The sequence below is a fragment of the Sorex fumeus genome, unplaced genomic scaffold (genome assembly GCF_029834395.1).
Source record: "Sorex fumeus unplaced genomic scaffold, SorFum_2.1 ptg000007l, whole genome shotgun sequence".
Taxonomy (NCBI): domain Eukaryota; kingdom Metazoa; phylum Chordata; class Mammalia; order Eulipotyphla; family Soricidae; genus Sorex; species Sorex fumeus.
The window spans coordinates 46,192,125-46,218,229 of record NW_026606064.1 but is presented as its reverse complement, the minus strand read 5'-3'; the positions used below and the strand labels follow the sequence as shown (position 1 = coordinate 46,218,229).

Below are 26,105 nucleotides of genomic sequence, written 5' to 3'. Positions count from 1 at the left end.
GCTTGCTCGCATGGTTGTCCTTCATCTAGTGTTCTGCCAATCCTATTTAGGATGACTCGAGTGAACAACTTGTAGATGACAGACAATAGGCAGATCGGGCGATAGTTGCCAATGTCATGGATGTCTCACTTCTTGAACAGTAGTACGGTCCTGCTGGTTTTCCATTGGGACGGAACCTTGCATTCAGACAGGTAGCGAGTGAAGAGCCAAGCCAGTGTATTGATGAGTACTGACGGCAGGTTCTTCAGGTGTTCAGGTCTGACCTTGTCTGGGCCAGGTGCTGTTTGTTTCTTTACCGACGAAATGGCATGTCGGATTTCGGAAGGGAGAACGTTGGGAACAACATATCCATCCTGTGGAATTTGGTATGTCGGCAAGTGGACATGGCTATCGAAGAGATTTGAGTAGAAGTCATGGATTATCTTCTCCATTGCCATTCTGGAGGATGTGATGGATCCATCAGGATGTCGGAGGGCAGTCATCTTGGTCTTGTAGTTGGCGAAGGACAGGCGGGCGTTACGAATACTTTTCCCGGCTTCTGCTGCATCTACCAGTACTTCTGCTCTTCTCTCTTTGAGGTCTTCCTTGATTGCATCTCTGCACTGCTTTGCAAGCTCGGACCTTAGCTGGCGGTTGCCTGAGGCATGCGCCAAACCACGCTGATGAATTAGCTCAAGAGTTTTCGAAGACAGGCGATTTTTTGTGGCTATCTCTCTCTTGGCGTTCCTCGCACATTCATGGAGGTGCTGAACCAGTCGATCGTATTCCTCGTCAATGTTGTCAACAATGGCATCTTCCCATGTTGCCGCAATAGTACCAAAGAGTTCTCAGTTGGTGGTCATTCTGGGAGTTCTCTTTTTGAACTTTGCAGCCCTTTCTCCCCGCTCTGTGAAGTAGAATTTTGCATGAAGGAGACGGTGGTCCAATCCCATTCGAAATTTTGGGACAACAGCGACATCGGTCAGGCAAAACCGTCGATTGAATATGATGTGGTCTATTTCATTGTGGAATCGTCTACCGGGAGACTCCCATGTCCATCGTTTAGATTCTGCCTTCTGGAACTGTGAGTTACCATGAATGGTCTTAGTCAACATGATGAACTCAGACAGTCTCTCACCCTGTTCGTTCCATTCTAGGCCATGGGTCCCGATGTGAAGTTCTTCAGCTGATCTTCTCGGTCCTATCTTGGCATTAAAATCACCCACAATGATCTTGTAGAAGGTGTGGTCTTCTCTAGCTCCATGTAGAACTTCTCGATTTCTCTTTCATCATAATGAGATGTTGGTGCGTAGACAACGAAGATAGAAACTGCAGGCAGTGAGCCACATCTATTCAGATGTAAACATCCGATTCCGGTTGTTAGGCATTCGAATGAATCAATGCTCTTGGCCAAGTTTGTGTTGACAAGGACACCGATGCCTCCAACACCTCTTTTATCGCATGTTCCGAGGAACAATTATTCTCCAGTGTCGAAAACGGCATGGTGAGATTCGTGCCTTCTTTTCTCGGTCAGACCAATGATGTCGTACTTGATCATTCGCGCTTGTACCATCAGGTCCTCGATGGATGCATCTGATGCTAGCGTACGTGCATTGAAAGTACGGACGATCATTTTTGTCTGCCTTCGTTGTGGCAGCCTAGGTCGGCCTTGAGATTTTGTCGGCCTCTCCTTTCTCATCCTTCTCAGTGCTGCCATGTCGGTTAAGCCTTCAGGGTCAGGTGAATGAGACCAGTTGTAGTTACTGGTTTTGGCATATCGAATACACAACGGATAGCGTGCCAGGCTCTTCCGTGTGGGTGGAATACTCTCGGTAGCTTGCCAGTCTTTCCGAGAGGGATAGAGGCTTTTGGGGCGACCTCTAATCACCCTTGTAGGTGTTACCATATTTGAACCCTATCAAATACGGTACGACAATTCCGGAAGATGGGTATTTAGTGTCTTATGATGTGTCGCGTGGCCGCAAAGAAATAGCTAAGAGGACGAAGAACCTCCGGCTCCGGGCATATCTCTTTGATTCCACTGTTCTTCCTGCATTAACATATGCCTCAGAGACCTGGGCCCTACGCAAACAAGATGAGAACGCTATTCAGGTCTCCCAAAGAAGAATAGAAAGAGCTATGCTTGGAATATCACGTTTCACTCAAATGAGAGAAAGAATCCGGAGTTCTGATATCCGTTGACGATCAAGAATCAGGGACACTGTCTCATTTGCCAAGGTGTCGAAAATCAGATGGGCTGGTCACGTAATGAGATTTAAAGACGACCGCTGGACTAGAGCTGTTACCGACTGGATTCCACAGGATGTCAAAAGACCGCGTGGCCGCCCATCTACCAGATGGTCAGACTTCTTCATCAAGATCATGAACGATCGGTTTGAGGCCCTTCATGTTCCCGGAGCGAATAGATGCCATTGGGCTACACTAGCACGCGACAGGGACAAATGGAGACGTTACTGGCGCCCGCTCGAGCAAATCGACGACTAACGGGAAGTTAAGTGATTAAGTGATTAAGTGATGAGTGTGTAACACATTATAGGTATTTCTGCACTAAACTATTTAACATTAAGAAAAATGTGTCCCAGATATGTTCTTTGGCAAATGGAAACATATCCGTGTTTCACCTGAGTCTTTTTTACAGGAACTGCTAAAAAACTCCTGGATTTTATTTGGAACATGTGTGTTCTTTTGCTCATGCAGTTTCTTAGGTGACTCTGGTGATCCCTGTTTTCTCTTCTTGTTTTTACAGGTGATCTGCAATTCTTTCTCCATCTGTAATGCAGAGATGCAGGAAGTCGGGGTTGGCCTATATCCGAGGTACAGTGGACAGTATTTCATTTACTGGAAGAAACAACATTATTTCCCACCGACGTCCTTCAACTTTTGGGAGTAGTTAGAAAATCTTCTGCAAGCTTTCAATATTGGTGCTTGAAACCCAAAACTAGATTATAAGAAAATGGAAAATGTTAAGTTTAAAGAAAATGATTTTACAACCCCACATTATATACTATGACATTAGCAAAGAGGCTGACATCAGACACAAACTCTTGTTCACAGGAACTTTGGGGAGAAGTTGAGAATTATGGGTTTAAATAAATCATCAGACTGAGATTTGGTTATTCCCCCACCTCTTCACTGATCTGATTTTCCAACCTCCAAAGCAAATCACATTATTTTACCAGACTCACAGCACTGAACCAATGGGCTCATTTTGGCTGCAATTTAGTGTGTTTAAAAACCAGTTTCTTTGGGAAGCAAGAAACTGCGAAGGTTTAGCCCTCTGAAGCGCTATCTCTAATGATTGCTGTGACCTTTATCACTGAACTTTAGGTGAGTTTGCCACCTGAACCCCGGAGATGCTCCTAGTCTCATTTTGTTTTTATTCTTTTAGGGTCCAAATGCTAACACAGCCTTTCTTATATTGTGAATCTAAGGACTCACCTTGTGTTATTAAAGCATATGTTATAACCCCAGGGATATTAGTCTTGGTTCTGAATAAATAGTAACATAGGCACTGGGGAGATATAACTAGAAAGTTATATCACAAGGGAGATATAACTAAGAGAGGTCATATAGTGCATGCTTTATATGCTCAAGGTCCTGAGTTTAGTCTGCAGCATTGCATGGTACCACTGAGCACTATTGACTATAACCCCAGTAGCCCCTGACTACCGCTAGGGAGGGCCCTCATAAAGAAAATAAGTGGTCACATAGAATGGTTCAGATTAAGGAGTGCTGAATTCAGGGTCAAATTCAGTTACTACTTACTTGCATGTCAATGGCCAAGTAACTTCACTTCATGTATCAGCATTTTCATCTATAAATGATTGTCATAAAATTAACATGGTGATTAAATTGGATAAGCATGTTCAAGTGCTAACACAGTGCTTTAAATATATATAAATGCTCACAGTGTTTGTATTTATTATTACAAATATGGTGGCAGTTTAAATTCTTTCCCTTCCACAGATGGTATTTTTTTTTTTAAGTGCTTCCAAGGAAATGAAATGATTGGGCCTTGGCCCAGAATGCGTCAGGACCTAGTTAGCAAAATAACCTCAGCTTTTTCTTTTAGAGGAAGTGCACCTAATTATTCTTCATGTAGCTGTAACATGTTCTAACAAAGGTGGCAATTCCTGCAAAGGAGCTCAACAAATGAGATCCTGTGTGGGAAAGGTCAGGAGGATCTTGGCTGCAGTGATTACTGCTGCATCCTTTTGTGTCAGAGATTATTTAAAAAAAAAACACACACACACAACTGTGAGGCAGTTTTTGGCCAGCCTCATGGGCTGCTGTCTTCCCCCCAACACCTCCCAACCCCCACAAGTAAGACTTAGAAAATGCTCTTATTAACAGACTGCCATTCTTAGCTGCCACTGGGGAGTATTTGGCTTTATATGAAATAAGCTCTTGACAATGCTGTGACAGCCTCAGGAGCTCTTCCAACTTACCTGGCCCCCTCCCGCAAATTAAAGTGTCTTTTGCCCACTGCACTTACTAAATGTATAGGTTTGACTACTGAGCCGTGCTAATCTCCCCTCCCCCCACCATTTTTTCCTCTAGCATGTCTTTGCTCAATCACAGCTGTGACCCCAACTGTTCAATTGTGTTCAATGGTCCCCACCTCTTACTGCGTGCAGTCCGCGATATCCAGGCCGGAGAGGAGGTAAGAGACCTGTGATTCCCTCTGTCTTATCTTGCCTTTCAGCCCTTCCCTAAAACCAGCTGTGCCTGAGGAATAGCTCATCATTGTCTTTCTACTCAAGAAAAGGCTCCCAAATGCCTTTTTCTGAACTCACCCATCATTCTTCTCCCAAATTAAAAATGGGTTGGGGTCTGGCAAGTTAACTCAGCAGTCAGAGGTGTATGACTGGCATGTGCCAAGACCCAAGTTGGAATCCCGAAATCCCATTGTCCTCCAAGTTGGAACCACAATATTCCATGGACCTCCAAACACTTCTGGAATAAACAGCACCGCATCACTTGCCCAACCATCGAAATGTGGGGCCTAGTTGTTCCCCATGCCTCTGGGTACCACTTGAAAGTCAGCAATCCCCCAATACACAGAAGGGCTGACTTCTTTTTAAAATCACTCTTTTCCTGAATGATGACAAGTCCCCATCATATCTGTGGAAGAGAGGAAACAGGGCATAGACCATGTGCACTTGATAGTTCAGCAGCCTTCACCTATCATGACACGTGTCCTTCCTTGCTCAGGGCAGGCAGCCCAGCTGGTGAGTGAAGTCCCCGGGGTTGGCTCACTCTTCAGGCCACTAATCACGTTTTGAAGGTGACTTTTATTTTCTGGTTGTAAGACAGCAAACAGTTTTTGCTTTCAGGTCAGCACTGAGCCTTTACAAACCTATCAGCATTTCTGGATGACTGTTCAAGCAAGAAATGCTAAGGGAATAGAGGACAAGGGATGCGACCTTCAGTGGTGAGCTGGCTTTGACCCTTTCAGTATTTCAGACTTCCAAGCCAGCCTCTTCATTGGAAACTTTCTCAGAAAACTGAGCAGCTTCCGATGGGCCATTCTAAGGCTGCAAAACTTGAACCTGGGCAAGGTTTTGCAGTTAAATCCTTGCTGAGTTCTGGGTTATAGATATTTATGCCTTTTAGAACTCAGTTTCTTCTGCCTTCCAATTTCCTAAAGTGGATATTTATTGCAAGGAAAACAGAGTATCATAAGCTTTTATTACTTTTATGCAGCACTCAGCCAATAACAAGTTAAACTCAGAAGTACCATATTTTATATAGACAGGGATTTGCCTTTGATAAAACTTGCTCCAAACTGGTTTTCAACTGAATAAACTGTCTCTTATGTAGCCACTTATTAAATTACCAGTTCTTAGAACCATTGTACTAAGTACACTGGGATATAGCTCAAAATATAAGAATTTAGATTTTTTTTCCTGGGGCCCTGTATGACTTCAAGGCTGGTAAGGAAGGAAACCCACTGTTTTGAACAATACTTGCGAATTGAGAAATGACGGTTGTTGTTATTGTTGATGATGGTGTGCTACTGATGATCAAAATCATGTTTTACAAAACATTATAAACCAGGATGATATGATAAGCAACTACTGAAGCTATTAAGAAATGCTTGGAATTTTTTAGAAACATAAAAGTAATTTTCTTGTACCTGTTTTCTAGACTTGGCAGTTTTGGTTGGTTTTCATTTATTTGAGGGAGGAAAAATCCATCTCGCCTCATGGTTGTTTTACTTCCTTTACTCTTTTACTTCCTTCTTTTTCTACCTCTGTAACAACAAGGATCTTCTTCCAGTGCCTTGTACAAAATAGTTCTGCTTAGCATCAAGCCTTGCAGACTCAGATATATTCTCTTATGGTACTTATCAGAGTAAATTCTCAACAAAAGATGATTACTCCTTATACCATCTTGTTTGGAAAATAATTACCATATAAATTATCCTTGTCTTGTGGCATGACATTTTCACTGCTGTTATCCTCTATCTAACAACAGTTTTTATTTTTTTCTACTTTTTATCATGCTTGGAATAGAACCCATAACATTACGTGCAAGGCTCTACCATTGAGCCACATCCTTGACCTACCATTTCTACCCATCTTACGTTACCTTCAAGACCCTCTCAAATATAATATTTCTTCTATGAAGAAAATTTATTTTTTTGCCTGTTGGGTCACACCCAGCAATGCATGGGGGTTACTCCTGGCTCTGGACTCAGGAATTTCCCCTGGTGGTGCTCAGGGGACTATATGAGATGCTGGAAATCGAACCCGGGTTGGCCGCTGCAAGGCAAATGCCCTACCCTCTGTGCTATTGCTCCAGCCCTGAAGCTTTTTCTTATTTCCCAAATTAAAATTTTTTTCCTCAGAGATCTCCCTGACAGTGGGTATTAATGTGTCTGTGATATTTATTCTGACTGATTTGTTGATTGCTCTGGTTAGCTGCAAGCTTCATGAGGACAGGTAATTATGTCTGATTTTTATATCTCCTTTAGTGTCTAGCACCTTGCTCTGCATTTGGATGTTAACTATTTTTTTTTTAAGTTGAATGTGTTATAAAAAGCCAGAGGGGGGTTCTCACCAGGGAACACTATTAACAATTCAGATGAAACAGTTGTCCATTGTGTAAGAGTGTTGCATCACTGAAGAAGATTGCTTGAGCCCCTGCTCAGTTAATGGCTCTGGAAAACCCACTCTTAAATGTCACCCTCTTCCTTTAAAACCTGCTCTTTGGGGGCAGAAATAAGGAAGAGGGATAACCAAGAAAAAAGACATTTTGAGGTTAAGAAAGCTAATTACTTTTTGTTGTGGAAAGAGTTGTTTCAGTTAATCTGGATAGGGAAGTAAATTTAGGAATTGGTAAAAACGTCATAGAAGAAATTAATACCACTGTAAGGGAGATCTCTGAGGAAAAAAAATTTTAATTTTGGAAATAGAAAAATGCTTCAGTGCTGGAACAATAGCACAGCAATAACACTTCATAACATCAGCTTTGTCTTTTGGCTGGGATTGTTCAGAGGGCATTTCTAACACACAATTTTGGCTTGTTTGCTTGAGATTTGAGCCCTCAGAATGCAGATTGCAAGTTCTAGTAATCACAGAAGATCCTTGATCTGTGTTTGTTGAGTGAATGAATGAGACTTGCTAGAGTAAACCAGTGAAAGAATACAATCTTAAAGCAATTTTGAAATTAACACCAATGTTCAGGTTTGTTCCATGGGCCCCATGAAGGAAGTAATATGAAAGACAGCCCCAGCCTCACCATGGAAATTTCTTACCTTCATTACTCTTTCACAGAGCCAACCTTGGCTGCTTTCAGCAGGACCATTTATAAAAGTTCAAATCATTGGGTCTGAGAGATAGCATGCGTGGGGGGTAGGGTTCTTTCTTTGCATGCAGCCAACCCTCATTCAATCTCCAGTATTGCAAATGGTCCCCTGAGCACCACCAGGAATGATTCCTGACTATGGCATGATTTCTGGTATGGTCCAAATTTCCCACCCCACCCACTAAATGTTCAGAGCATGTGGCAGTAAGGAGCAGGGATGGGGGAATCTATCATAGTTTCCAAAGACCTTAAATAATCCATAGGTTAAAGCTGGGTAAGATAGGAGAAGGGACAGAGATTGTTCAAGAAGCAGAAACAATTCACTGCAATAGATTGAAGAATTGAGATGTAAACAGCCAATGAGGCCCCATTCAGAGTCTAGACCAAGGATCCCATGCCTATTGCCAGTGCCCGTCTGGAACTCAGTTCATTTGAAGGGCCTGTAACTATGGCTTGTTTACAGAAAACAATGAATGCTTGGGGGTAGAAAGGAATAATGAGCATCGTTTTCAAGCAAAGGAACTGTATGAGATTGTTTTGCTTGTGCAAGCATGGTTAGAAAAAATAGAATCAGTATGATGCAATAGTCCATGGAAGAGGTAACAATGACAACCTAAAGTCGGGGAGAATTGAGGTGATGGCTTGTGATGGAAGATTTGGAGTATAATATATAATATTTTGAAACCAAAGTTAACAGATTTGAAAATTGACTGGCTATGAGATTTTGGCAAAGAGAAACAGTTTTATTTTAGAGAGAAGAGTGAGATATTTGGCTGGAGAGAGATTATAGTAGTTAAGGTGCAAACCTTGAATGTGGCAATTCTGGTTTAATTCCCAGCTTCATCTGGTCCCCAAAGCATGACACCACTGTGGTAAACACCCAACACTGAGGGTCATGACTGAGAGGCCATGCAATCTTGAGCCTTTACACTTAGTGCAGTTGGAAGAGAATCTCCAGGAATGACCTCCAGAAACCCCCTGAGCACTATTTGGTAGGTTCTTCCCTAAAAAGAAAGTGGGATCTTTCAAACTTTGTAAGGTTCAGAACCAGTTTTTGTAGAAAATGAAATAAAAGTCAGATCCTATAATTCCAGAGATGCAAAGGACTCTATAATCTCCTCATTTATACATAATGTAAAGATGTGCTTGATGGAAAAAGGGGTTCATTTTGCCTTGAAAATTTCAAGTAAGCTATATTCAAGTAAGCTATATTTCAAGTAAGCTATAAGTAAAATTTCAAGTAAATTCTATACCCAGCCAATTCCTTACATGAAATTAATGTTGGCAATGATTTGTTATTTTTCCTGTAAGTGCCTCACTGAAATAGCAAGACATTGGTCAGTGGCATTAATATTTTAATACACTTTTTGTTTTATGCCATTAAACCATCTACTGATCAATGGCCAAGTTACATATATATGTTCCCACTAAATGAGGTTTACATTTAGTGAATACAGTCTGCATTAAAACTAGTGAGTCAGTGAGTCTTTAATAAAGGTTTTTCTTTTTTAATCTTTGACTAACATAACCATTTGGATGTCATTTCCAAGTAGTAATCTGGCTATGCCTTTTTCTCTAAAACTATGAGTAAAATCTTTTTGCCCTTGAAACCTTGTACTTTGCAATCTTCAAAAGCATAAAAGAGTTTCAAAGGGGATGAAGATGGTCTTCATAGGAAGAAGCATAAGCTGATATGGCGATAGTATATTGGCTAGTGAATGCACTGCAGATGCTTTGTACATCTGCAGGGCTGCATAGTTTTCGAGGATCACCAATGTTGATCACTGTTACGTACCTTAAGGATGCAGGGGGAGAGATTGAGGCTAAAAACACAGGTAGAAAAATCAGTGGGTTTTTGACTTTGCTTACTTCTTTTGTTTGTGCAGTACTAGGGATCAATCCAGGGCTTCACACATGCAAGGTAAATGCTAGTCTGCTGCATCACATCCCTGCCTCAACAGATCTGTTTGAGAAGCTTTGTTTACTTGTTTTTACCCACAACAGACAGTGTCAGGGCCTACTCCAAACTCTCAATTCAGACAGGGGTCTCTCTCTCTCTCTCTCTCTCTCTCTCTCTCTCTCTCTCTCTCTCTCTCTCTCACTGCCTCCCTCCCCCTCATGCCCCCCAAACCTTTGTTTCTTTATACCTTAGGTAGTGAGAAACTATCAGTAGAAACTTTCATACAGAAAAATGACAGCATTAGTTACAAGTCTGAAGATTTCCCTAAAAGTACTTTAGAACATGATAGGTAGCTGAAGACAGCAGGGAAGCTAGTTTGAAAGCCATTGCTTAGTCCAGGTAATGGTTCCAGGCAGTTACAGGATTCTGAGAGAGGCAATAAGAATCCACTTATTGGGGTTAAATGAAACAACTAGTCTCCTGTTGCCCATTCACTGTCTGGCATGATCACTCATGAGTTTTGGCCCCTTGTAATCAAGTCTTGGGTGAGTTAAGCTTATTTCTCTGTTTCAGTTAGTTCTGGATTCATTGGCTTCTCATGGGCACATTATGATCACCTAACAGTGACTACTAACTACTGCAAATTGATCTGATCTTATAGCTGGAGTGAATGACCAAGAGCCATAGGGTATTGGACTGAAAATTAGGGTCCTAGAATCAACTTCAAATCTCACCTCATCTATGGAAACTGGGACCCCAGGAGTCTATATAAGATGAATGCATATTTTCTCCCCAAATTTATGAAGAAGCTGTTTCATTGATTGATTGGTTGATTTATTTATGAATCACACCCATAGTACTTAGGGGCTATTCCTAGCTAGGTATTTTGGGGACCAGACTGTGTGGGGATCTAGGGCTCTTGTTTGTTCTCCATGTACATTAGCCCTCTGAGCTCATATATCTTCCCAGCAAATGTTTTTAAAAGTTAGTTTGCAAGTATTTGGAATTTGGAAATACTCTTGCCTTATTTGTTAGCCTGTCATACCTCTGCAGCAGTGCAGCTTCAAGATCATGAGGCAAAGAAAAAGTTATAACATTTAAAACTGACTCTGGTCTCATTGGAAGGAGCGCAGTTGTCATAAAATATTACCTAGCAGGAGCCTTCCTGAGTATTTCCATTTTGATGGTGTTGCAGCAGTCCCTGAAGAAGCTCTTTTTCCTAAGGGACCCAGAAGCAGTTTTGTAATTGTAGAAAGAATATCAGGCTTTAATCAGAGTTGTGGTTGTAGGTCAGAAAGATAGTAATAGTGTTAAGAAACTTGCCTTGCATGCTGCTCATCCTGGTTCATTCCCTGACACCACATATTGTCCACTGAGCACTGCCAAGAGTGATCCCTGACAAGAGTGATAAGAGTATAGAGCCAGAAATAAGTCCTGAATACTGCCTAGTTTACTGTAGCACTGTCATCCCGTTGTTCATTGATTTGCTTGAGCGGGCCCAGTAACATCTCCATTGTGAGACTTGTTGTTACTGTGTTTGGCATATCAAATACGTCATGGGTAGCTTGCCAGGCTTTGCCATGTGGGCTAGATACTTTCAGTAGCTTGCCGGGCTCTCCGAGAGGGGCGAAGGAATCGAACCTGGGCTGGCTGGGTTGGCCGCGTGCAAGGCAAATGCCCTACCCGACAGGAGCGCCTCGAGTACTGCCTAGTTTAACCCCCCATAAAACAAAACAAAACAAAAACTCTTTGGTAACATTTTGGGCTGGAGAGATAGGACAGTTGCCAGTCTGGGTGAGACACTTGCCTTGTACATAGTCAACCCTGTTTTCATTTCACAGCACTTATGAGTGATCACAGAGCACAGAGTACAACGATCCCAGGCAGGAAGCAGGAGGCCAGTTTTTGCTAGACTTGCTTTATATAGGCAGGAGGTGCTGGCAGCTCAGACTAGGTTGAGAGACACAGAAAAGGTGGAAAGAAGCTATTTCTGCATATATATGTTTTCTAACATTGGCCCTATAGAATGTCTGGGTGTATTAGATGGATAAATGAAAGAAAATAGAACTCAAAGATGACTTTGAAGTTTTACTTTGGACAGCACAAAAGACAAAGTGCCGTCAGCTGAGATTGGTAAGACTCTTCCTGAGATGGAGCAGATTAAAATGGAGGGATCAGGCAGTCCAAGCTGTATGTCTTAAAGTGACTTTCAGTACTCCAGATAGTATCCAGGTTAAGGTGGCTGCCTTATATTCAGCTGACAATGATTTTAATCCACAGTGCCATACATGAACCCCTGAGCACTGTCAGGAGTGATCTCTGAGCATAGAGCCAGGAGTAAGCACAGCTGGAGAGAGAAACAGAGAGAGACAGAGATTCAGTTAAATGATAAATGTACACATATCATATTGTTGTTTGGAGGCCTTGTCTTTAAGTGGCATCTGAGGACTAGAGAGAAACATGAGGAATTTGTGAGTTGTGTTCTCTTACCTATGTCCTATCACCATCCAAGGAAGTCTGAAATTATCATATTAAAAAGATTCAAGGAAGTCATTTTAAGAGCCTCTATCAATGATTGCATTCTGTCATTAAAATTACCCTATTTGGAAATGAATCCACCTTAAAAATTTTAATTGCAAGTAAGAGAACTGTCTCCTGATTTCAGCAATACTAATTCTGGTTGACCCTAAATTCCATGAGGCAACTATGAAATTGATTAGGATTTAAAGGCAATCTGGCTACATCATCTGCCACTCATTTGATTGCCAGGATTAATTTGGCTTCTCTCGTTGCCTATGGCTGATTGCCTATGGTTTATTACCAAACCATACTAAACATATAACACCTCTTGATATTTTAATGTTTGATAAATAAAAGGTAAGATTCCAGTTCTTTAAAATGAATATATGATATACATATGCTCACCATATTACAAAGACTAGAAGATAAACACTAAAAATTATATATTCAAGGAACTGGAGACATAGTACAAAGGTTAAGATGTGTTGCATGCAGCTGACCCAGGTTTGATCCCCAGCACCCCATGAGGTCTCCCAAGACCCATCAGGGAGTGTTTACTTAGTAGAGAGCCAGGAGTAAGCCCTGGGTATAGCCCCCAAACAAACAAGATTTACATTTCATTGTTGCATACTGTAAGTAGTGTCTTCACACTTTTTCCTGGTGTTCAATGGAAACATATTTCACTTTAATAACTAGCATTATCGTAGCCAGATAGATAGTACAACCAGTAGAGTTACTTTCCTTGTTTGCAGCTCACTCAGGTTCTATCACAGCACCACATATGGACTCCCTGAGCCTACCAGGAGTGATCCCTGAACACAGAGCCAGGAGTAAGCCCTGAGCACCATTGGGTATGCATTCCCAAAACAAATATGTATATGTGTATAATTAGCAATATTACAATATTTCTTTTAAAAAGGAATGTTTGTGAAAACCATGTCATAAAAGAAAAACATGATCTTGCCTCTTTCTGGCCTCTCCAGCTCACCATCTGCTACTTGGACATGCTGATGACCAGTGAGGAGCGCCGGAAGCAGCTGAGGGACCAATACTGCTTTGATTGTGACTGTTTCCGTTGCCAAACCAAGGACAAGGTATGTTGTAGGCCACCAGTCTTCAGAGCTGTATCTCAAGGGTTGTTCGGAATACTTGCTTCTGTTTCATTTATCTAAATGATAATGCCCTTCAGTGCATAGTCAGAAGCAGGTAATAATTCATGTGTTGTTGTGCATGTATTTTGTTTCCTGGAACTTGTGTCACCCACCAAGCAGTGAGATTCATGAAGCCTATGGCCTAGAGGGAATGGAGGCATAAACATGTAATTAAAAGGATATTGAAGACCAGAATGTTATTAGAGAATCTAACAGGAAATTTAAGTTACATTATGATTAATAACAGCTATTAGTCAGTAAAGAACATACCAAATTATATTAAGCATTTTTTACTTATAAAAAATTTGTTTTATAAGGCTTACCACCATAAAACTTAATCAATGGAGATCACTTATCTAGCATCTGTTACTCTGAGAAAGAAAGAATAAATGCCATAAAGATAATAAATGAACTTTCTTCATAATCTAGTTTCCTCACAGAGAACTTCTTTATTCTTAGTGTATACATTATTGGAGTATCTGGTGAAATCTTGCTTTTATGAAGTGTTTTACATTTGTTGGAATGCTTTTATAATCTTTATCTCACTTGAACTCAATAATAATAAATTAAGAAGCAGAGTTCAGAATGGTTGGGCTATAAACCTCTAGGAGAGGATTAAGGAAGAATGGCAGAACCAGAATTTTTTTTTTATTAGTGAGACACCATGAGGTACAGTTGTAGACTTACAAATTTTGTGCTTGGGTTTCAATTATACAATGATCAAATACCCATCCCTCCACAAGTGCCCATTTACCACCACCACGGATCCCAGTATCCCTCTCACCCCCATCCCCCCCATCCCACTCTGCCTCTGTGGCAGGGCATTCCCCTCTGTTCTCTCTCTCCTTTTGGGTGTTGTGGTTTGCAAAAGAGGCATTGAGTAGCATTCATGTTTGGTCTATAGTCTACTTTCAGCATGCTTCTCCGATCCTGGGAGGATCCTCCCAACACCCTTTATTTGGTGCTCTCTTCTCTATATGACTGTCTTTTACCCTAGCATGTGTGGCTGAGAACCAGAATATTTTGTTTCTTTTGGGGAGAACATGCCCCGTGGTACTCAAGGCTTACTTACATCTGGCAGGACTTGGTGGACTATATGGGATATCAGGAATCGAACCCAGATCAGCTGTACACAAGGCAAGCACCCTAACTACTGTGCTTTTGCTGCAACCCCAAGAACCAGATATTTTGATGTACCTCGTTCTTCTCCATAATCACTTTGAATTCTCGTGCCAACACTGGTGAAGAAAGGTCATTGACTTTCTCTGTGTTCTCATAATATAGGCGCCTGGGAATTTTTTTCTTAAAAAAAAAACTTTGGGGGTCTGCTATGAGATGACAAGCAGAGATGCTTTCCCAAAACATTCCCAGTCCAGGTGGAAAGCTAGCTCATTGCCTGTCATTCCAGATTCAGTCTGGGGAGATATCCAAAGTGGATGCCTGCTATGCTTGTGAATGGCAAAGGCTTACACTAAAATGTATTGAATCTGGTGAGCTATTAGTAGTAGATCCACTTTGCCTCTCATTTTACTTTTTTCTAAAATTTATTTTTATTTTTATTTAATTTTTTAAATTGAGTCACCATGAGATACGTAGTCACTAAGCTGTTCATGATCGGGTTTCAGTCATACAATGATCCAACACCCATCCCTCCACCAAGACGTGTACTTATACCATATTTGTCAGAACTATGTCACATGATCACCTTTAGTTATAAAAGAGAAATATCATAAAAATCGTCATTTTGGCATTTTAGATTTTTACCCCAGAGGATAGTAAGGGAGAAGGCACTATGAATGAATTTGTGTTAGTCAAGCCACAGGGACTGCTACATCTATTAAAACAGTTCTCTTTCCTCCTTTGAGTGAAAATTTTACTCAATAATATAGTAAGGCTCTTCTGAGAAGGAAAACCTATAGGATGTGTGTGTGTATGTGGTGTGTCTAGAGATGTATTATAAAAATTTGGCTTATGTGATTGCATAGTCGGCAAGTGGGCACCTAGGAGAGCTGCTAGAACTAGATGTGGCCCTGCTTGAGATCTCAAAGAACCAGTGTTTTCATTTAAGTCTGAAGACAGAAAAATAATAATAAAAGAAAATAATATCAAAGTCCCACTTAAAAGCAGAAATCCTCTTATTTTTGGGAGGGCCAATCTTTTAAGTCTAGTCATATCATCAACTGATTGAATGAGACCCACCAATGTTGATACATACATTATGCTTGCACAGTCCAAAAAAGCACCCTCACAGAAATATTCACAATAATATTTGTCCAAGTATCTGGGCATCCCATGACCTAGTGAAATTGACACATAACATTAACTATTCTAAGCACTGTGCTACAAAATAGACCACATGATAAAATCCAAAAAATAATTCAGTTATTCATCTGACAGACTCAACAATTTGTAGGAATTCTTTCAACTTCACTGATTTGTGCTAGAAAGTTAAACTAGAATATATATTTTTTTTGTTTTGAGGTCACACCAAACCTGGCAGGGCTCAGGGCTTACTCCTGGATATGTCCTCAGGGATTATTTTTGGCAATTCTCAGGGGACCACATGTAACACCAGGGATTGGACTGAGGACAGTTGTATGCAAGCCAAGTGCCTTAACCACTGTGTTATCTCTCCTGTAAAGGCTAGTAGATCCTAAAACCCCTACCAGCTCAAGAATCCATCTTTCTCTGAAGTGTTTCTGAGTAGAAGTGAGAGGGATAGGTAGTTAGATGAAAATAAAAGCCATATTTATATGAGTTCATTATATTTCCAACTGTCCCTTTAACTGGGACTTTTCTTTTTAGTAATATAAACACATCTCTTCTGAAATCTCTGTACTCTGAATTTTCTTTGAAAAAAAAAATACAGAACTAGATTTAGCTTAGTGCATTCCCCAAGGACTGTAAATTCAAAATTACTTGAGTCAAAATTAAATGTACTTCGGTTCTAAGATATGAAGTTTTCAAGCTTACTTTTCTGCTTTTCTCAGTTTCAAGAAAATTCTTCTTGACAGGTTTCTGCATCAAGCAATATTTACTAGTGTATGTCCCTGCATCTTCTTAGACTTTCATGGCTTCATGTTTCAGGAAGGCAAAAGAGTTTTTTAATGATTGATATACTTTGCATGTGTGCAGCTAGTTGTCCTTTGTAATCAGCAGCAACTTAATTGCTGGAATAAATAAAATTTACCTTTTAAAGGAGTTTATGCAATGATTTGGCTTCCTCTGTGATTCTCAAGGTCAAAATCCAAGGCAAGAAAAGTAGATAGACCAAATGGAACTGATTGTTTCCATAAGTCTGTGGGGTGTATGTAGCATGCTTCATTAGAAGCATGTTTTATTAAAAAAAATTTTTGTCACGTTATATTTTCTTTCTTATAGACTCCTACATTTGAAACTTCTTTTAAAACTAGAATGTCTATTAATTTCCAACCCTATTACTTTACTTTTTGATTATTGAAAGAGTCTCTAATTGATCACCTAGCCAATTGTTTAATATTTCTTCCCCTTTTCAAAGAATAACATCTTAATTTATCTTGTTTGTTTTTATCCCATACCCAACAGTGCTCAAGGCTTACTCCTGGCTCTGTGCTCAGGGATCACTCTTGTCAGTGCTCAGGGAACCATCTGCAATATGGGAATCCAATCCAGGTCCCCTGAATGAAAGCAAAGCACGTCATCCTTTGTACTATTTCTCTGGCCCCTCAGTTTCTTCCCTTCGACAATTTATAATCTGTTTTAGAGTAGCTTTTCCTAAGTACCAGCATGCCATTGCCTTGCTTCAAAGTTTTGTTTTTTGGGGGGCTTGGTTTTGGACCATACCTGGTGATACTCAGGGCTTACTCTTGGCAGAGCTCAGGGTACTATATGGGATGCTGGGGGATTGAACCCAGGTTGGCCTTATGCAAGGCAAGAGCTCTACCAGCTTTATGATCTGTCTAGTCCTGCTTTACTTTAGAATTTTTAAAAATGCACAGCATTATCTTTAGTCTTTGGGATAAACTTCAAATTCATGGCTAGGCCCTCCGTGTTTCCCAAGTCATAACTGACCCCTAGTTCCAGCCCTTCTTGTTTCTTTTCTTTCTTCTCCACTCCCCATATCCTACTTTTCCCTTTTCTTCTCCTGTTTGTCAACTTGTTTTTCTCTAGTTATATCATTTTCTCTTCCCAAAAGACTCTGAAATGTCTCTGAAGCACACATATAGGCAAAAATATGTGTAATTTTATTCATGCATATATGAAACAATAGCCCCAGGCTTTACTTGTGAGATAAAAATGAGAACAAATGAGTTGAAAACAAGTTAGTAATCAAAAAGTACTCCATATGATCCTACATAGTGACAAGTAAGTCACAGATTGGCTTTAAATTTCTCAGTAGCTAAAACTGACAGATTAATATTAATCACCCAGAAATTGTAATATTGAACATGTCATGTTCCTTTGCCAGAATGTACCTGTAGCAGTGACCTGAGACCTTCATAAGTGAGATTGAATGGCCAGCATTATTGCTAGACCGCCACAATGATATTGAAATGGCTGGTTTGTAAGTTGCTGATGAAATAGTAGATCCAGGCACTGAATTAGGGACTCCTTACAACCAGAAGAAGTAGAAACCAAACATCTGTCTCTTGATTGAAGAATACAATATATAGAGCTTTGCCAAACTGTCTGTGGACCTGGCTGCCAATATACAGGAAATACCAAGGATAGAGGAACAAATGGAGCTGCCCTAAGGAGACAGACTTCACACATTCCAGCCCATCAGAGATTCCAGGCTGTGGCTTTGCTTTTTCTTTTTCCCTCAGAAAATAAATTACAAGGGGGAAAAAAATAAGGCATGGTGGATAATTTGTAAAAGAGATGGAAAATAACAGATTTTAAAGACTGGGAACAAACAGAGTCATGCTTTTGAATACACACTGGGGGATGAAGTCAAAAGGAAATCCATGGGGGAAATAGCTACTTTTTATGATATTCTTCTATAGGGTTGATTGACATAGTTTCACATTATAAGAAAATAAAAGTCACGAGTGGATGAAAATATGTGAGTAAATTCTTATATCACTAATGATTTACTTCATTATGAGAATAATATGTGGACTACATGGAGAAAAGCAAGACTGCATATGCTTTAGGAAATCCTTCATTAATGTTTTTTGAGGGTGAGCAGTGACAGATTAAACTTGGAGCCTTTTATATTCCTTCACTAACGTATTTATTACAAAAAGTATTTAAATTTTTTAACTTAAATTTTTAAGTGATATTTGTATGTTGTTTGAAAAGTCAGAGACTAGAGTTGCAGTCGAAACATGCTTTTCATCTCCTGCCCAAGCCCACGTCCTGCTTACCAGAGATAAACCTTTCAACTTCTGGCATTTTTCCCATGCCATGTTTCTAAAACTAAAGCTGCTTTAAATCAAGTCTTAGAGCATCTCTTTTGCTTTTGGGTAGTTTTAATGACTTTCTTCAAGATTTCAAATTTTCTTCCTTCCTCACCTATATCCTTGGGCTTATTTTCACCAATTCTGTTTCATATCTTTTTATTTTTTCTCTCTCTCAATTTGTTTGCAGGGTGGGAGCATACCTGGCAGTACTCAGGGGTTACTGCTGGTTCTGTAGTCAGGAATCACTCCCTGTAGTGCTCAGGGGATTGTATGGGATGGCAGGGCTGGAACCTTGACCAGCCATGTGCAAGGCAAACTTCCTACTCTGCTGTACTGTTGCTCTGGACCTCCTTTCTCTTTTAGCGCAATTTTTAATCGAAGTAACATTGAATTATATAGATTTCAAGGGTATAGCCTTATAAATCAGTATCTATTTACCATCAGAAGTCCAGTTTCCACCCATAGAATTAACAATATTTTTTTTTTGACCCAGTTTACCCACCCCATTTTCTTCTGGTAACCATTAAGAGAATAAAGGGTTTTTTTGGTTGTTTATTTAGTGCCGTTCGCCCAGGACTTACACCTGACTGTGCTCAGGGATCAATCTTAGCAGTGCTCCTTAGACCATATGCAAAGATATTAAAGGGGCGTGGAGTTCTCAGGTGGGTTTCTTCTTTGACTGACAGAGGTGTTGCAAATGGTTCTATCAGTTTCCAGTCCTGTGCACTGTTGGGGTGAAGATGTTGGTTATGTTAGGCATATAAGGCATGTTATTAAATAAAATTCCCATTTTTTAAAAATCTGCCCATATGGGTCTACGCCCTCACCCTCCCAAGAAAGGATCAGATATGGGTCATTTGCATTAAAGAGGATCTCTGTGCACATATTTAAGGGCGCTGCTCTGTTTTCGTGTATTTGGGTTTTTTTCTTTCTTCTGTCTGTATATCCTGTTTAAACCCCAGAAACATCTGGTGGTAGAGGGGCTTGATATGATCATAGACAGGAGTAGATATACTTGGTGGTAGGTCTCTTGTTGGACTGGTTAATTGAGGATTTTAATTTATTTTTATTTTGTTTGCTTCTGGTTTGGCCATACCTGGTGTTGTTCTGGGTTTATTCCTGGCTCTTCGTTCAGGGATCACTCTTGGCTGTGCTGGGGATCAAACCTGCATCAGTCATATGCAAGGCAAGCACCCTACCCACTGTACTATCTCTCTCCAGCTTCAAGTATGCACTCCTTTTTTTTTTAAACTTTTTTATTGAATCACTGTGGGATAGACCATTACAAAGCTGTTCATGGTTAGATTTTAGTCATACAGTATTCCAATACTGATCCCTCCACCAGTGTACATTTCCCAGCACAGTGTCCCCAGGTTCCTTCCCATCATCCCCCATCCCCTGCCTGCCATTGTGGCAGGCTCTCTCCTCCTTCTCCTCCTCCTCCTCCTCCTCCTCCTCCTCCTCCTCCTTTTCCTCCTCCTCCTCCTCCTCCTCCTCCTCCTCCTCCTTTTCCTCCTCCTCCTCCTCCTCCTCCTCCTCCTCCTCTTTCATTTTGGGCATTATGGTTTGCAATATTGATACTGAAAGGCTATCAAGAACATCTCCTACCTACTTTTAACCCTCAGATCTTGTCCAGCATGATCATTTCTAGCTATTATTGTCATACTGGTTTCTTCTCTATCTTACCTACCCTCAGCCCCATACACACTTGTGGTTAGTTTCAACTACTGGTCAGTCCTTCTAACCCCTGTCTTCCTTGGCCATGGATATTCTTCTTCATATATATATTATTCTTGTTATTATATATATATCACAAATGAATGCAGTCATTCTCTATCATATCACAGAGACTGACACATATCCAAAAGAATAAAAGCAACCCATGTTGGTGTGGATGTGGGGAGAAAGGGACTCTCCTTTACTGTTGGTGGGAATGCCAACTGGTTCAACCTTTTTGGAAAACAATCTGGATGTTTCTTAAAAAACTATAAATTGAGCTCCATTTGACCCAGCAATACCACTTCTTGGAATATACCCTGGGGGCCCAAAAACACACAGCAGAAACACCTTCTGCACTCCTATGTTCATTGTAGCACTGTTCACTATAGCCAGAATTTGGAAACAACCTGAGTGTCCAAGAACAGATAAACTGTTAAAGAAACTATGGCACATCTACACAATGGAATACTATGGAAAAATGAAGTCATAAAAACATTCACTTTTTTTTTTTTTAGTGAAACACCATGAGGTACAGTTGTAGACTTACAAATTTTTGTGCTTGGGTTTCAGTTACACAATGATCAAGTACCCACCCCTCCACCAGTGCCCAGTTTCCACCACCACAGGACCCAGTATCCCTCCCACCCCCCATATCCCCCATCCCACCCTGCCTCTGTGGCAGGGCATTCCCTTTTGTTCTCTCTCTCCTTTTGGGTATTGTGGTTTGCAAAAGAGGCATTGAGTGGCAATCATGTTTGGTCTATAGTCTACTTTCAGCAAGCATTCACTCTTTAGCTCTGCCTCATGAATAGGTTGTAGTTTGTTTTTCAAAAGGATTTTATTTTGCCTTATCAATCTGCCTAACTTTTTCTCAGAATGGGTAACAAAGAATAGAGAATGGATTTTGAAGAGTATTTAGAAAAGAGAAATATACTGTATTTTGTTCTCTCAATCCCAGTAAATGAAACACTTTTATAAACACATATCAGTATTAACACTTATGAAGTCTTGGGTCAAATTTAATAAATACAAAGCCACCTCAATAAATTTAGCTTAGTGATTTCCATTTACTTCATTAGAAAACAAACTATCAAACAAATACAATTTTAATTGAAAATTATGCTTTTTAAATATCTGAAATAATTTCTAGCAATATTCATTTTTGACTATTTTACACTAATTATTCTAAAATGAGACCTGAAAATATTTCAGCTCTGTCAAAGGCATCCAGGAGTTAAATTCCATAGAGCAGAGACTATTAAACAGTTATTAAACCATTATTAAACAGTTAACAGTTTAGGGTATATAAATAGTTAAAGTAGATTACATAAATATAAGACCTGTCTTCTATTTAGCTGTAGAATTATGACTTAGTTACAGCTTGTTTTTTGGATTTTTATGTTTTATTTGGGTCACACCTGTACACAGGTCTTATTCCTGACTTTGTGCTCAGGGATCAGTCCTGGCTGTGATCAGAGGACCATATGTAGAACCAGGAAATAAACCCTAGTCAACTACATGCCAGTCAAGTACCTTACCCCTAAAATATTTCTCCAGCACTATAGCTAATTTTAAATTTGTTTCTAGGAGCTGGAGCGATAGCACGGCGGGTAGGGTGTTTGCCTTGCACGCGGCTGACCCAGGTTCAATTCCCAGCATCCCATATGGTCCCCTGAGCACCGCCAGGGGTAATTCCTGAGCGCAGAACCAGGAATAACCCCTGTACATCGACACGTGTGACCCAAACAAAGCAAAAATAAAAATAAATAAATAAATTTGTTTCTAAATTCTTGAAAACCTGTCCACATTACAAAGAACAGTCTTACAGTTATTAATGAAAAGTCTTATTTCCCTTTCTTACCCTCCCCCCTTTACAAGATCTGAATTTTTACTTATTTCACAGCATTAAACATTATTTTAAACAATTTTCCCTTGTCAGGGACCCTCATCATTACCATCCCAAAAGTTAGGTAATCAGGATCCGGTGCATGTGTAGCAACCAGAGATTAAGCCCAAGTTTACCTTATTACTTCCTATACCACTGAGCCATCTTCTGGGCCCTCTTTATTAGGGATGACAAATAATGAACTTTTGTTATCACTTGCTGCATAGAGATAGGTATTCTTGTGGAAATTGCTAGCTTCTGGGTTCTTGTGGATGGTGAATACAAATAGTGTGCTGACTACCAGATGCCTTCCATGTTACAGCTTTTTTATTTGCAGTTCAACGAAGTCCAACAGCAAACTTCAGATCAGGGACAGCAAGACCTATGTTTATGTACTTTACTCATCACAGCCCTTTGACTCTTTCCATTTTCTGGTTATTCTCTATGTAAATAATTCTAGAAATCTAGATTGGTTACAAAATGACCAATCAAATTGGCTCTACACAACCAACCTTATAACTTATATCAACTCCTCAACATCCCCTCAGATTGGCTATTTAGAAGTACCCACCTCACTCATTTCTACTGTAACAGAGATACAGGGGTTTAAACTCAGACTTATATATGCTTGCTTGGAAAGTGCTATAAGCCATGATCCAATTATGGGTTCCCAGATCATCCTCCTCCTCTTTCTCCTTCTTCCTCCTCCCTCTTCTTCCTTCCTCTTCCTCCTCCTTGTCCTCCTCCCCTTTCTCTTCCTCCTCCTCTCCCTCCTCCTCCTCCTTCTCCTTCTTATTTTTTAATTGATACATCTTGGTTTTGTTTTGGAAATTCTTTAACAAGCATCTCAGATAGAGACTTAAATAAGAATTCACTTAAACATTAGCGTTTTCCACATTTTTCCCCTATAGAAACTGTTGTTATGTAGAAACCACAACACAGATGATTTTTTTGTTCATATTGCATTACTTTTCTCCCTCTACAGGTGTATTAAAAATTATTATCTAAAGGGGTGGGCCACACCCAGTGGGCTTACTCCTGACTGCACTCAGGGTTCACATCTGGTGATGCTTCAGGAACAATAAAAAATGTTGGCCATCAACATGGTCAAGAGGTGTGCGAAGCAAACACCCTGTCTGCTGTACTATTGCTCTGGCTAAAAATTATTAATCTTAATTTTTATTTTAGGAGCTATGGTTTATAAAACTGTTACTGGTAGGGTCTCGTGCATTAAAAAATCCCAGCACCACACCCTCCACCAGAGTGTCCAATTTCTTCCACCGAGTGTTGTCATCCCTCCCCACTTCCCCCATCCCCAAACTTCCTAGTGAAGACCATTTCTCAGTTTCTGTTGCCTTTGGGCATTTATTACTCCCTTATTAAGTTTCTTTGTGTCCCACGTATGAAAGATTATTCTGTGTCTGTTTATCTCTTTCTAACTTCAGTCACATGATCTGTTATACAGATCCATCAGCATAGCAGGAAGTTGTGTAATTTCATCTTTTCTTATAGCTGAATAGTATTCCATATGTAATTTAGTTTCTTTATCCAGGCATCTGTCCATGAAGAATTAGACTGCTTCCAGATTTTGGCTATTATGAATAGTGCAGCAATGAACATAGGAGTGCAAATGTCTTTTCTGAATTGCGTCTTTGAGTTCTTAGAATAGATGCCAACAAGTGGAGTTGCTGGATTATATGGGAACTCAATACCTAGTTTTCTTTTAGAAGTGTACATATTGTTTTCCAAAAAGGCTGCACCAGTCAACATTCTCTTCAGCAGGTCCCTTTTCACTCACATCCATATCAACATTGGTTGTTCTTATTCTTTGTAATATATATGCCAGTCTCACTGCTGAGAAATATCTTGTTGTGATTTGCATTTCCCTGATGATAAGTGGTGGAGAGAATTTTTCATATACCTTTTGGTCATCTGAGAAAGTTTCTACTCTTTCCTTCCACCCATTTTTCGATTGGGCTGGTTGGAGTTTTGGGGAGGTTTTTTGAGTAAAGTTTTAGCAGTGCTTTATGCATCTTGGATATCAGTACTTTACTCAGTTAAGAGGTACTTTATCAGATAAGAGGTAGGCAACTATTCTCTCCCAGCCTCTGGAATGTCTTTTTATTCTAGTCATCATTTCCTACATGGTCCCTCTACTGAGCTCCATTCAGCAATATTTAGAACAGGTTCTATTTATTCTCTTTTATGGCAGGGCCTTCTATGAACAGAGCTAAGTAGAGTAATTTTGAAAATGTATCTATTCTGAAGGCAATTTCGTAAGTGGATCTGAAGGAGGAAATGTCCTAAAAACTTTTCATTCCTTGATGTTACAGACCAGAATCATTTCCTCTCATTTTCTTTGATAGAAATAAACAATGTTAAGTATTGGTAAGAAAACCAACTGATGATTAGTTTTTCTTCTTCACAGAAATCTTTTATAATTTGAAATTACTTTCTTTGGTCCCTTCTGCTGTTGTAATTTATTGCTGAATCCCACAAATTACTTGGGCCAGTGTTGCACCTCAGGTGGACATTATCACAGAATAGAAAGAACCAGGGAGAGGGAGGCAGGAATGCACCAGAGAGAGTAACCACCATTGTGGAAAAGATCCTGGAAGGTTAGCGTCAAAGAATTATGTAAAGGTCATTGGTAGATTTTCTTTTCTGCTGCCACACTCCAGTTTGTAATCAAAAACCACTTACAATTAATGTGGGGTTATTAATTATTGACAAATAATTATTAACATTGGATGATGTACAGTTCCAAATTATTTTTGTATTTCAACTTTTAGCAATCTCAACAGAATGTGCTTCCTGTTTCTGCAGCTTTCATCATAATGGAATTACATTATCTTCTTGAAGATTAGGATGCTTTGGCAGGGAATTGAAGCCATGTGTTTGTGTGTGTGTGTGTATGTGTTTTCATACTGGGTTGAGTTTGTGTATATGTGCATCTATGTGTGATATGTGTATGTTTTCATATTAAGATGAATTTTAAGTGGCCCAAACCTAACAATACAGGTGTCACCTATGCCAAACAACCAGAGGAACGGGTTTTCCTGGAATGAATACAGTGCTGTCATTTATGTTAAGTGAGGAAAGTTTATTGACTTCATAACCACATAATCCTATCTGCAGTGTTGCCATGAAATTCTGGGAGAGGCTTCTTTGCTTGGCACAATGGGCTTTGAAGAGTGCAGAGAAATAAACAACGTAGCTATTGTGTCTGCCTGGCAACTTGTTCACTTCTCACAGGACATAGTGCTTCAATCTGGAGAACAGGCAGTTCTGCTCTCCAGGCTGCTTCATATTCTTCTGCTTACCCCAAAGTCAACTCTCGAGTAAGAAAGTCATAAAATGCATGATGATGTGAACTGTACCTCACAACTTTTCCAATTCCTGTTACCTAAAATAAAATCAGACAATAAAGTAAATGAAAAGAAAAGAAGCTCCAGTTCAGGGAACAGATCCAATGATGGTATTGAGTTGGGCACAGAAATATGTTGTAGGATGAACCTCATTTTTCTGATGTTCCTCTGAAATAATTATCTTTTCTAATGCCTGCTAAAGTTGTGGGGCATTTTCATTGTCCTAGGAATTCAGCGGATTGCTTTGAACAATGCCTCTTGCTTGATCACAATTTGTGAAAGTGGTGATTGCTCCTGATCCCATATTTTTGTAGATGAGGTATCTGAGACATTTTACTTCAAGCGCCATGATGCTTTTGTATTGTT

At 40.0% G+C, this 26,105-nt stretch overlaps 1 protein-coding gene across 2 annotated transcripts in view; it reads left to right on the top strand.

The window, feature by feature from the left end:
• The window catches only part of SMYD3 (SET and MYND domain containing 3), an 853,166-nt gene that overhangs the window by 670,219 nt on the left and 156,842 nt on the right, over positions 1 to 26,105 (top strand). For both annotated transcript variants that reach the window (XM_056133094.1, XM_056133103.1), the window contains 3 exons: positions 2,747 to 2,814; positions 4,561 to 4,663; positions 13,216 to 13,326. In XM_056133094.1, the coding sequence (XP_055989069.1) occupies positions 2,747 to 2,814; positions 4,561 to 4,663; positions 13,216 to 13,326 (282 nt within the window). The remainder of the gene's footprint in view (positions 1 to 2,746; positions 2,815 to 4,560; positions 4,664 to 13,215; positions 13,327 to 26,105) is intronic.